The sequence below is a fragment of the Anolis carolinensis genome, unplaced genomic scaffold (assembly GCF_035594765.1).
Source record: "Anolis carolinensis isolate JA03-04 unplaced genomic scaffold, rAnoCar3.1.pri scaffold_11, whole genome shotgun sequence".
Lineage (NCBI taxonomy): Eukaryota > Metazoa > Chordata > Lepidosauria > Squamata > Dactyloidae > Anolis > Anolis carolinensis.
The window spans coordinates 23,238,146-23,250,935 of NW_026943822.1; the positions used below are offsets into that span (position 1 = coordinate 23,238,146).

A 12,790-nucleotide genomic window follows, 5' to 3' on the forward strand; every position below is an offset into this window, starting at 1 on the left:
CAATAGCACCGTTGTGTCCCTCGGTGTGCAAACCTGTGGCTATGCAAATCCTCCATTTCTGCTTCATTACAACCGCTTTTCTGGCTTTTTATCCCTATCTGTTGTTGTTCCGTGGCTCAAAGTACTATTTGTCGGTGTGCCGCGAATGGGATTCAGGAGAAAAGACTAAAGCCCTTGTAAAACTGCAACTCCCAGGATACCATAGCATTGAGACACGGCAGCGAAAGTGATATCGGTTCGAACTGAATTAATTCTACAATGCAGATGAGCCCTAAGATCCAAGCTATTAGTTTATCTCAATGGAACGTTTTGCAAATGATTCCATTGGGGAAAAATGCAAATTGTGCCTATGTCGCTATGGGTATTTTAAAAAGAAACATATTACAAAGATAAAAGGAAAATATGCAAATCTTTAGGTTTGCCGTACAATTTGCATAGCTCACTGAAAACTGGACGTTCTTTCAACCAAATGATCCAACATATAAGAAGCTTCAAGAATCTCTCAAGAACGTGGCATTTTTGAAGGCAAGGGTGTCCAAGTGGAGACCCGGGTTGTGTCTACATTGCACAGTTAATACAGTTTTGTCTCCACTTGAACTGCCAGGGCTCCAAGCTATGGAATCCTGGGAGTTGTAGTTCGACAAGGTCCTTTGCTGATACCTCGCCAAACTATGATTCCCAGGAGCCAATGCAGTTCAAGTGGGATCCAACTACATGAATTCGACACTCTTAAAGATATATACAATTTAATCTGTGAGCCAAAAAATATTATTTCAGGCTGGAAGCTGCATTGGCTTGTGTTGGGATATTGCATCTGTACGATCCTTATTGTACTGCACTGTTATTGCGAAATATTCTGCTTTAAGTAACGTAATAGCAAAAAAAAAAAACTCTTAGAAAAAAAATATTATTTATTTATATTCTGCTCTATCTCCCTGAGGAACACACATATGGCAAGCATTCAATGCCGTTATACAATTAACAAGGACAGACAATACACAGACAGAGGTAAATACATTTTCTATCTTATTTCCGGCATCTTGGAAGCTGTGCTCGACTCCGTCCACAAGGGGGTGCTGTTGCTCCATTTTCCATGCCGAGGAGCTTTGTCGTCCTTAAACGTCCTTCTGATTTTAAGTCCTTTTATTATCTCCCTGCTAAATGCTGTACTTATTTATCTACTCACATTTCTGCTAGGTGGGTAGGGAGCCAAGGCTGATGGCGGGCGCTCACCCTGACCTAAACTGCTGACCTTTCGATCGGCAGGATTTTCTGCAGCTAGCCGTTTCGTCCGTGTGCTAAAACACAAGTAAATCAAATTTCTATTTGTAAAAAAGATGCAAGTTGAAAGCCAAAAACATATATTATAGTCAAAATTTAAAAAAATATAATATACATTCCGCATTTGCGGGTTTAACTTTCATGGATTTTGTTATTTGCACAGATTTCATTATTCAACTTACGGTAAGTCTTCCAGGCGACTCTGGCTGAATCTCATTGACTTCTGCTATATCTTTTGTATGAATTGTCTAATCTATATACGGATCCATTCTCATTTTTCCAATTTCTACGCCTTGCAATAATAAGGCCAGAAAAGGAAGCGTGGCAGCGCCATCTAGTGGCTGATCACATATGGCAACTCCGAAACAGTTATTATTGCAATAACGCAATAACATTATTGAGTAATTATGCATTTCAAATAGTGTCAAAGAATGCCAAATCCTGGAACAGGAGACGGCAGAACTAATGCAAGGCAGATGCAATTATTTCAATCTACTTGCAGCAAAAAATTGCAAAGTTTTGCAGCATCTAAAAGGCTAATAATAATAATAATAATAGTAATAATAATATATTTCTTATAACCCACCTCCATCTCCCCAAAGGGACTCAGGGTGGCTCACATGGGGATGAGCTTGATCCAACAATGATTAAATCCAATCACAGATTAATAATAATAATAATAATAATAATAATTTATTTCTTATAACCCGTCTCCATCTCCCCGAAGGGACTCAGGACAGCTCACACGGGGACGAGCTTGATCCAATAATGATTAAAGCCAACCATAGATTAACAACAACAACAACAACAGCAACACCAACAACAATAATAAAGTATTTCTTATAACCTTCCTCCATCTCTCCGAAGGGACTTGGGGCAGCTCACATGGGGATGAGCTTGATCGAACAAAGATCAAAGCCAATCATAGATAATAATAATAATAATAATAATAATAATAATAATAATAATAATAATAATAATAATAATGCCTCCCAGCAGCAAAGAACTGGTGGGATCACAAATCTGCAAAAGTATTGGAAAATGAGCACGCAAAGATACTGTGGGACTTCCGAATCCAGACTGACAAAGTTCTGGAACACAACACACCAGACATCACAGTTGTGGAAAAGAAAAAGGTTTGGATCATTGATGTCGCCATCCCAGGTGACAGTCGCATTGATGAAAAACAACAGGAAAAACTCAGCCGCTCTCAGGACCTCAAGATTGAACTTCAAAAACTCTGGCAGAAACCAGTGCAGGTGGTCCCGGTGGTGATGGGCACACTGGGTGGCATGCCAAAAGATCTCAGCCGGCATTTGGAAACAATAGACATTGACAAAATCACGATCTGCCAACTGCAAAAGGCCACCCGACTGGGGTCTGCACGCATAATCCGAAAATACATCACAGAATCCTAGACACTTGGGAAGTGTTCGACTTGTGATTTTGTGAAACGAAATCCAGCATATCTATCTTGTTTGCTGTGTCATAAATAATAATAATAATAATAATAATAATAATAATAATAATAATAATAATAATAGTAATTTATTTCTTATAACCCGCCTCCATCTCCCCGAAGGGACTCAGGGCAGCTCACATGGGGACACACCCTAAAACATCAGGTTGATGTACAAGATTAAAACACATCTCAATAAAATCAACAACATTACAACTAATAGGTTATGTTGGACCGGGCCACCTAAATAAGACATCAAGTTGATGGGACAAAGGGTGCATCCACACGGTAGAATCAATGCAGTTTGAGCCCACTTCAACTGGCAAGGCTCAATGCTATGGAATCGTGGGAGTTGCAGTTTGTTGAGGAACTGAAATGATTTCACAGGAAAGGCGAAAGACCTTGTAGAACTACAGCTTCCATGATGACATAGCATTGAGTCATGGAAGTGATAGTGGAATCAAACGGCAATGAGATGGAGTACAAATGGGGATGGTTGGTGTCATCATGATGTCTCCATAGCACCTTGTAGGCCAGATAACATCCAAGGCTATTACTGAAACTCAGCCTTGTTTCCTGTCAGATGCTTCCTGTTGAGTTTTCTCAAGAAAGCTCAACTTTTGCTTCCTCCTCAAGTAGAGAGAACTGAGAAAGAAAAGTTATATTTGCCCTTCAGTCTCACGAAGATGTTGGCTCTCCTGATTCTGGCTCTTCTCAGAGACGTTGCAGGTGGGTATCTCATGAAAGAAGCTCCCAACGTCCTTCTAGATTTGCATCTTGGACTCTTAAGGTTCTTTGGTTCATTTGAGGGGATAGGGAACACAACTGGGAAAGAGCTGAGGTCCTACAGCCATGAGAAAGCCTTGGTCAACATGGAGAAGACCAAGAACTCCCAATTTCTCTTGAGTGTTGTAATTTTTCATCAAGTCAACCTCAAGAGCTCCACAGAGCACACTTTGAGGACCATCATATAGAAATCGGAAATATTATGACATGGAGGATTTCAGAAATGGTGGTGGTGGCATCTAGATAGACTTCAGGAATCCTCCATTCCTACTGAAGAACAGGAGATCAGGCCAGGTCCCATTCCCTTCATTGCAAACTCGGAAGTTCTCAAGCTCTTGTCCTCCAAATGTTTTAGACTTCATATCTCCAAAATCACAACCGACATGGACAGCAATTTTGGGATTTGAAGCCCGACAACATTAAGAAGGCCAAGAAACTTCTCTGTCAGAGAAATCCAAATGGTTAAAACTCTTTATTCACTAACATGCTTTTCTATGCTAGGAATGACCTTCCTTGATCATGATGGGAATGCAACACGGAAATTGATCTGCAGCAAATCGAGTCCTAAAGACAGAACAGGCTGGTGGTTTACAGGGAAATCCTTACAATCCTTTGGACAACAGAGCTGCAATTCAACTGTTTGTGGAGAACAGTGTGACCCACCGGCTTCATGTCACACAGAAGGGGAAGAGCTTGATTTCAAACCCCGTCATGGCGGAATCGTTGCATGCAAAAACCTAACGGGTACTACATCAAACCAACTCCCGTTATTTTCTAAGGAGGAAGATTGCAAGGATTTCGACTTCTTCATGGTAGGGAGAACACAGAACACAATAAGTGAGTGGATTTTTTTTTCACACACACATACACAAAGGGCATCAAACTGATCAGGGCAGTGGCAGTTGGGATGAAGTTGGGATGGATGGAGGGCCTTTGATCTGCTTTTGAGACAGTTGGGATGGAAGGAGGACCTTTCATCTGCTTCTAGGCCTTGGCATGGTGGAGCTGTGCTTGCTTATTCTCTCCAAGGGCAGTGGCAGTTGGGATGGATGGAGGACAGTGGCAGTTGGATCAGAAGGAGGGACATGATGGGGCTGTAGCAATGTCTTCTTCTCACTCTCTAAGACCAGGGCAATGGCAGTTGGGATAGAAGGAGGGCCTTTAGACCTCTGCTAGATCGAGACATGATGGGGCTGTATCAGTGTCTTCTTCTCTCCCTTTGATGCCAGCGCAATGGCAGTTGGGATGGATGAAGGGCAGCGGCAGTTGGGATAGAAGGAGGGCCTTTAAACCGCTGTTAGATTGAGGCATGATTGGTCTGTATCAATGTCTCCTTCTCACCCTTTGAGAACAGGGCAATGGCAGTTGGGATGGATGAAGGACAGTGTCCGTTAGGATAGAAAGAGGGCCCTTAAACCACTGCTAGATCAAGACATGATGGGGCTGTATCAGTGGTTTCTTTTCTCCCTTTGACACCAGCGCAATGGCAGTTGGGATGGATGAAGGACAGTGGCAGTTGGGATAGAAGGAGGGCCTTTAAACCGCTGCTAGATTGAGACATGATTGGTCTGTATCAATGTCTCCTTCTCACCCTCTGAGACCAGGGCAATGGCAGTTGGGATGGATGAAGGACAGGGGCAGTTGGGATAGAAGGAGGGCCTTTAAACCGCTGCTAGATTGAGACATGATTGGTCTGTATCAATGTCTCCTTCTCACCCTCTGAGACCAGCGCAATGGCAGTTGGGATGGATGAAGGACAGTGGCAGTTGGGATAGAAGGAGGGCCTTTAAACCGCTGCTAGATTGAGACATGATTGGTCTGTATCAATGTCTCCTTCTCACCCTCTGAGACCAGGGCAATGGCAGTTGGGATGGATGAAGGACAGGGGCAGTTGGGATAGAAGGAGGGCCTTTAAACTTCTGTTAGATTGAGGCATGATTGAGCTGTATCAATGTCTTGTTCTCACCCTCTGAGACCAGGACGATGGCAGTTGGGATGGATGAAGGACAGTGGCAGTTGGGATAGAAGGAGAGCCTTTAAATCACTGCTAGATCGAGGCAAGATTGGGCTGTATCAATGTCTTCTTCTCACCCTCTCAGATTAAGGCAATGACAGTTGGGATGGGTGGAGGACAATGGCAGTTGGGATAGAAGGGGGGCTTTTAAACCACTGCTAGACTGAGAGCTATGGCAGTTGGGATGGATGAAGGACATTAGCAGTTGAGATAGAAGGAGGGCCTTTAAGCCAATGCTAGACTGAGGTATGACCGGGCTGTATGAACGTCTTCTTCTCACCCTCTGAGATTAGGGCAATGATGGGTGGAGGACAGTGGCAGTTGGGATAGGAGGGCCTTTAAACCACTGCTAGACTGAGGCATGATCGGGCTGTATTAATGTTTTCTTCTCACCCTCTGAGACCAAGGCAATGACAGTTGGGATGGATGGTGGACAGTGTCCGTTAGGATAGAAGGAGGGGCCTTTAAACCACTGCTAGATTGAGGCATGGTTGAGCTGTGTCAGTGTCTTCTTCTCACCATCTAAGAACTGGGCAATGACAGTTGGGATGGGTGGAGGACAGTGGCAGTTGGGATAGGAGGGCCTTTAAAACCACTGCTAGATCAAGGCATGATAGGGCTGTATCAGTGTCTTCTTCTCGCCTTTTGATGTCAGGGCAGTAGCAGTTGGGATGGAGGAAGGACATTGGCAGTTGAGATAGAAAGGGGGTCTTTAAACCACTGCTAGATCAAGGCATGATTGGGCTGTATCAATGCTTTCTTCTCACCCTCTGAGACCAGGGCAGTGGCAGTTGGGATGGATGGAGGGCAGTGGCAGTTGGGATAGAAGGAGAGTCTTTCATCTTCTGCTGGTTCAAGGTTGGATGGAGCTGTACCTGCATCTTCTTCTCTCCTGAGTTCAGGGCAGTGGCAGTTGGGATGGAGGAAGGGCCTTTCATTTGCGATCACATCTCAATATGATTGAGCCATGCCTGCCTCTTCTTCTCTCCCTTGTAGACTGGGGCAGTGACAGTTGGGATGGAGGGAAGGTATAATGTCAGCTTCATCCAACACTGCCATTACATGCAAAATGTTTGATCCGAGCATGCGGAGACTTCTGAGTCTTGATCTAGTATCTTGGCCAGAACATTATGCTCATAATCTTGTGCGATTTTGCATTACAGAGACAAAAGTCTACAGTAAGAACATACCAAAGGAGGAAAAGAATTTGAGTCTTTCCTGCCAATTTGAACTGGAGGAAAGCACAGTCACGTTTGCTGTGTATTGGATCAAGGAAGCCGGAGGAAGCACGTGCCTTTTTTCCGCTTCTAATGAAGACTGCCATAACTCTCGTGTGTATTCTTATGATATAAACTGTTGTGTGGATGCTGGTATCAAAGGGAGAAGGCTCAAAAACTCAACCGCTTTGGATACAGCAGGACGAACTCAGAGCCATGAGATTACGATTACCAATGTCAATTCTTCTGACAGTGGAAAATATTTGTGCCTAGTCGGTGTCTTCAGACATCCTCTAGTGTGGATGATCGTAACCAACATTTCTGTAAACGTGCAAGAAGAAGCTTTTGCAGGTAAGTCTAGAACCATGATTATGTGATGATAATGTGTCAAAACCAATAGTTATGAGATTATAAACTCACCTCTGGTCTTACCGTTTTCGGGGATTTGTACTTATGTTCATTAACGACCGAGGGTCTCTCGAGTTTCCAATCCATAGGATTATTTTTCCAATGTCTGATTTCCATCACATCATAAACCCACAAATGCTCCTGGTTTACAAACTAGGTTTGCCATTGTCATTGCATAACAAGGGGTTGACATTGTCAAGCATAACAAACGTAACGGAGCTCTCTTGTTTATCTACGACCGACGATACGGTCATTTGGTTTCTATCCTTCTTTGTACCAAAACAGGCACTCAATAGATATAGTCAGACTGTATAAATAATTTGAAGGCAATGAACCCAGTCCCAGTGCCTAATCCCAGCTAACATAGATCAATTGAATCAACGGGAGCTTACCTGGTGTCTACACATGTCAAATAAAACACATGCAACTTGAACCCACTGCAAGCAATCTACACTATTTACGAATCACAGATGGTTAATGTTATCTAGAAACACGTATTGTTTGGTGAGGCAGTATTACTATTTGGTAGGGAAGGATAAGAGCTTTCAGGACTCCAACTCTCAAGATTCCATAGCATGGAACCCTGACATTTAAAGTGGTGTCAAACTGCATTAATTCTACAGTGTAGACGCAACTTTAGACCACTGTTTTGCCCTGAAGCTGCTAAATCATTTTCCCTGCTGATAATATGATATGTGTATGTTGTTTTATTCCGTAAGCATCTGGTTTCAGATACGTGATAGTTGGCCTCTTTCTCCTCGTTGGAATAATCTTAATTCTTTGCTGGAGGAAGAAATCCAAAGGTAATGAAAGACAAATGGCTTGAAATGGGTGCAAAGGGGAACGTTGTGATTTGCAAAAGCAGTGAAGCCTCACGATGCATTTATTTTGTCTCGTTGCAGGGAAACCACCTGAAATACATCAAAGGTACAATGTATAAAATAATATATGGGATCCTGTTTTTCCCCCTTTAAAATCAAAGCAATGATGCTAATATCGTGTCTTTCATTTAGGGATCAAACTGAAATGGAAGGAGATGAGTGTAAGTACAACTGTACGCAAAAAAAAATTCTTCGTGCTATCGTTTTTGTCAACAGTTCGTCGACACGAAATGATAGACGACATTTTCGTACGAAACGATAGGCGACGAAAATTATATTTGTGTAGATGCCCCATTTTCGTTAGTGCAAACAAATACGAAAATGAGACAAAACTAATGAAACTACAGAAAATGAACATCAATTCTATACAAAAGCACAACACTACTGTTTACCATACAAGTAGCAGAAAAGGGGATCTCACGGTGAGAACTCCAGATCTTCTCATCATTTCTAGGTTTTTCTCATCCGTTAACCATTTTGCAATGATTTTCAATTAGCCTGTTTTAACTACTAGCTGCCTCTTTGCATCCCTTGGTCTTCCAGGTTCTCCGTATGCAATCTCCAATCGCAACAATTCAGGCGGATATGAAGCGATCTATGTGCTTGCAACGCATCCTGGAGTGAAACCAAATGCAGCCGATTCCAAACTGGATTCTGGAGACAATCTACAAGCCATCTACGCCTTGGTGGATAAAAAGAAACCTTGAACAATACGTTGAAATAAGAATTCCCAGACCTGAACTTGATTCAGCTTGGACTGGTCACTGGGTGCATCTACAGTGTAGAATTGTTGCAGTTTGACAACACTTTAACCCAGTGCTATGGAATAAATAGGTGAGGTGGATATTCCACGTTTTCGGTCTCCTTTAGCTACCCTTAGACTTTTTTTGTGAACTGACTATATTTCAGCTTGCTTTGTTATTGACATGTTTTAATAATAATAATAATAATAACAACAATAATAAAATACATACCAAATAGGGAGCAAGCTTGTTTTTCTGCTGCTCTAGAGACTAGGGCACAATGGAGTGGCTCCAGATGGTAATAATAATAATAATAATAATAATAATCATCATCATCATCATCATCATCATCATCATCATCATCATCATCATCATCTATCTTGTTTGCTGTGTCATACAATGTCATTGTGTCAATAACAACAACAACAACAACAACAACAATAATTAAATACATACGAAATAGGGAGCAAGCTTGTTTTTCTGCTGCTCTAGAGACTAGGGCACAATGGAGTGGCTCCAGATGGTAATAATAATAATAATAATAATAATAATAATAATCTATCTTGTTTGCTGTGTCATACAATGTCATTATGTCAATAACAACAACAACAACAACAATAATTAAATACATACCAAATAGGGAGCAAGCTTGTTTTTCTGCTGCTCTAGAGACTAGGGCACAATGGAGTGGCTCCAGATGGTAATAATAATAATAATAATAATAATAATAATAATAATAATAATAATAATAATAATAATAATAGTCTATCTTGTTTGCTGTGTCATACAATGTCATTGTGTCAATAATAATAATAATAATAATAATAAACCTTTATTTATATACCACTCCATCTCCTTGAGAGGATTCAGAGCGGTTTCCAACATAAACATAAAAAACATTCAATTGTCAAAAAAACACCATATAACAAAGGTAAACATAGTCAACATAATAAACAACATCATAAGACAGAATCAAAACAAATGATATTAAAAACAGACACAATTACCAACCAAGAGCTGTTTGATAGTGGGATATGTAGTCTGGTGGAGCCTGCTTCTTTGGAAGTTTTTAAACAGAGGCTGGATGGGCATCTGTTGGGGAGGATTGGATTGTGTCTTCTTCAACAGCAGAATGGAGTTGGACTGGATGACCTTTGGGAAAGCAACAACTGGCTGAACTTTACATATTGGCCACTAGGTGGCAACCTTAACCTTAAGAAAAGATCTAAGTTTGGAAAACTTTCCCACCATAGTTTCTTTTTGCATTTTTGCCAATTACAGGTCCTTTGAAACTCTCAAATTCCATAGCATTGAGCCTTGCAATTTAAGACCTTGCTACACTACAACTTCCAGGATTCCATAGCATTGAGGCATGGCAGTTAAAGACACTTCCAAACTACAACTCCCAAATTCTATAGCATTGAGCCATGGCAGTTAAATACCTTGCTAAACTACAACTCCCAAATTCCATAGCATTGAGCCATGGCAGTTAAATACCTTGCTAAACTACAACTCCCAAATTCCATAGCATTGAGCCATGACAGTTAAATACCTTGCTAAACTACAACTCCCAAATTCTATAGCATTGAGGCATGGCAGTTAAATAACTTGCTAAACTACAACTCCCAAATTCCATAGCATTGAGCCATGGCAGTTTAAGACGTTGCCAAACTACTGTATATACTCGAGTATAAGCCGACCCGAATATAAGCCGAGGCGCCTAATTTTACCACAAAAAAAACTGAGAAAACATTGACTCCAGTATAAGCCGAGAGCAGAAAATTTCAGAAATAAAAATCGATACCAATATAATTACATTAATTGAGGCGTCAGTAGTTTAAATGTTTTTGAATCTTTACATCAAACTGGAATTTAAGGTAAGAGTGTCCAACTCTGATCAAATCATGATTCTCATCTTCTTCAATGTCAATGTGCTTATGTATCCTTTTAATAATAATAGAGTAAAATAATACATATAATAATAATAAATACAGGAAAATAATACATGTAATAATAAATACAGGAAAATAATAAATGCAACACCAATAATACAGAGTCTCACTTATCCAAGCTAAACGGGCCAGCAGAAGCTTGGATAAGTGAATATCTTGGATAATAAGGAGAGATTAAGGAAAAGTCTATTAAACATCAAATAAGGTTATGATTTTACAACTTAAGCACCGAAACATCATGTTATACAACAAATTTGACAGAAAAAGTAGTTCAATCCGCAGTAATGTTATGTTGTAATTACTGTATTTATGAATTTAGCACCAAAATATCGGATATATTGAAAACATTGACTACAAAAATGGCTTGGATTATCCAGAAGCTTGGATAAGCGAGGCTTGGATAAGTGAGACTCTACTGTAATATCAGAGTGAAAGAATAAATGTATTATTAATAATAAAAATAGAGTAAAATAAATGTAATAGTAGCAACAATAATAGAGAAAAATAATAAATGTAGTAATACCAATAATAATAGAGAAAAATAATAAATGTCCCATATATTCTCGAGTATAAGCTGACCCAAATACAAGCCAACCAGGACCCTCACCCACGTATAAGCCGAGGAGGGCTTTTTCAGTCTTAAAAAAAGGCCTGAAAAACTAGGTATAAGCCTAGTTATGTGTTGTCGAAGGCTTTCATGGCCGGGATCACAGGGTTGTTGTATGTCTTTCGGGCTGTGTGGCCATGTTCCAGAAGCATTCTCTCCTGACGTTTCGCCCACATCTATGGCAGGCATCCTCAGAGGATGCCTGCCATAGATGTGGGCGAAACGTCAGGAGAGAATGCTTCTGGAACATGGCCACACAGCCCGAAAGACATACAACAACCAAGCCTAGTTATATCTCCCAAATTCCATAGCATTGAGCCATGACAAATATCTTGCTAAACTATACCTCCGAAGTTCCATAGCACTGAGCCATAGTGGTGCAAAACTGCATTAATTCAACCATGCAGATGCACGCCATGTCTGCTTTTCCCAGGCCTATGAATAAATGATCTGCCTAGTACGATCCATTGGGTATGATTGACGGCTGACTGATCCACATCCAGTGTGAAGGGCACTCCAGTTATTTTTTGTATATATCTGTATCTCCCTGGAAGCAAAGTGGGGGCCTATTTAGAAAAGGAAGAAGGGGGAGAAACTATCAAGGCTGCATCATAATCTCATGCCGACAGTTGCAATTTCCAGGCAAAGCGGCGGGAATCTTCGTTTCCGCCGGGTGACACCCTTGAGCCGCAGCTGCAGGGAAACAACGTCAAGCGCAGGTGCTTGGAAAGCGTCGCATCCAAAATGGGCAAAAAAAAAAAAAAGGGTCAGACTGTTGTCCAGGCCGAAAGGCATCCTTCAGACCCAACAAGGGATCCCCAAACTAAGGCCCTCCAAGGCATTTACCTGGCCCTCGCCCTCAGTTTTAGACTTAGGCTCACAAGTACCCAGCCTTCCAAGCAGCAAGCCTATTCCATTGTATTCCAGCTCGTCAAACAAGGATTTGCATAAGAAGGAAACAGCTAGGCTTTGAGGCTGCAAGGCTATTCACTGCTATTCCACCTGGCCAACAAATGATTACCATCAGCCACAGCAACATGTGGCAGGGCACAGTTAGTATCATATACAGTGTATACATATAATATTGATAATATTATAATGTAATCTATATATATAAAAGAGTGATGGCATCACGGCGACCCACAAAACAACAAAACTACAGGCCCCCCAACCTCGAAATCTGACAACACAACCCATCATCCACGCCTCTAGGTTGATACAACAAAAAGAAAAGAAAAATAAAGTCCTAATTACAGGGAGAGGAATAATTGCTTTTATCCAATTGCTGCCAGTTAGAAGGCTAAGCTCCTCCAACTTGGTCTCCTAGCAACCCAGTAAAAAATAATTAAAAAACACTAAAAATAATTTAAAAATTAAAAATTTTATTAAATGTATTAAAAATTAATACAATAAAATAATAAAATATAATAAATAAAAAGATA

The 12,790-nt window shown here is 40.9% G+C and overlaps 1 protein-coding gene across 2 annotated transcripts; it reads left to right on the forward strand.

The window, feature by feature from the left end:
- Positions 1-459: 459 nt before the first annotated feature.
- LOC100566515 (uncharacterized) lies at positions 460-8,915 on the forward strand. Of its 2 annotated transcripts, none has more exons than XM_062962996.1 (7): positions 460-525; positions 4,028-4,363; positions 6,704-7,108; positions 7,885-7,968; positions 8,068-8,092; positions 8,179-8,207; positions 8,590-8,915. In XM_062962996.1, the coding sequence occupies exons 2-7, from the start codon at positions 4,030-4,032 to the stop codon at positions 8,751-8,753; spliced, it is 1,041 nt and encodes a 346-aa protein (XP_062819066.1). In that variant the 5' UTR covers positions 460-525; positions 4,028-4,029; the 3' UTR covers positions 8,754-8,915. The 2 variants fall into 2 exon arrangements, with proteins under 2 accessions (XP_062819066.1, XP_003227481.3); XM_003227433.4 differs by lacking the exon at positions 460-525 and adding an exon at positions 3,319-3,469.
- The last annotated feature ends 3,875 nt before the right edge of the window (positions 8,916-12,790 follow it).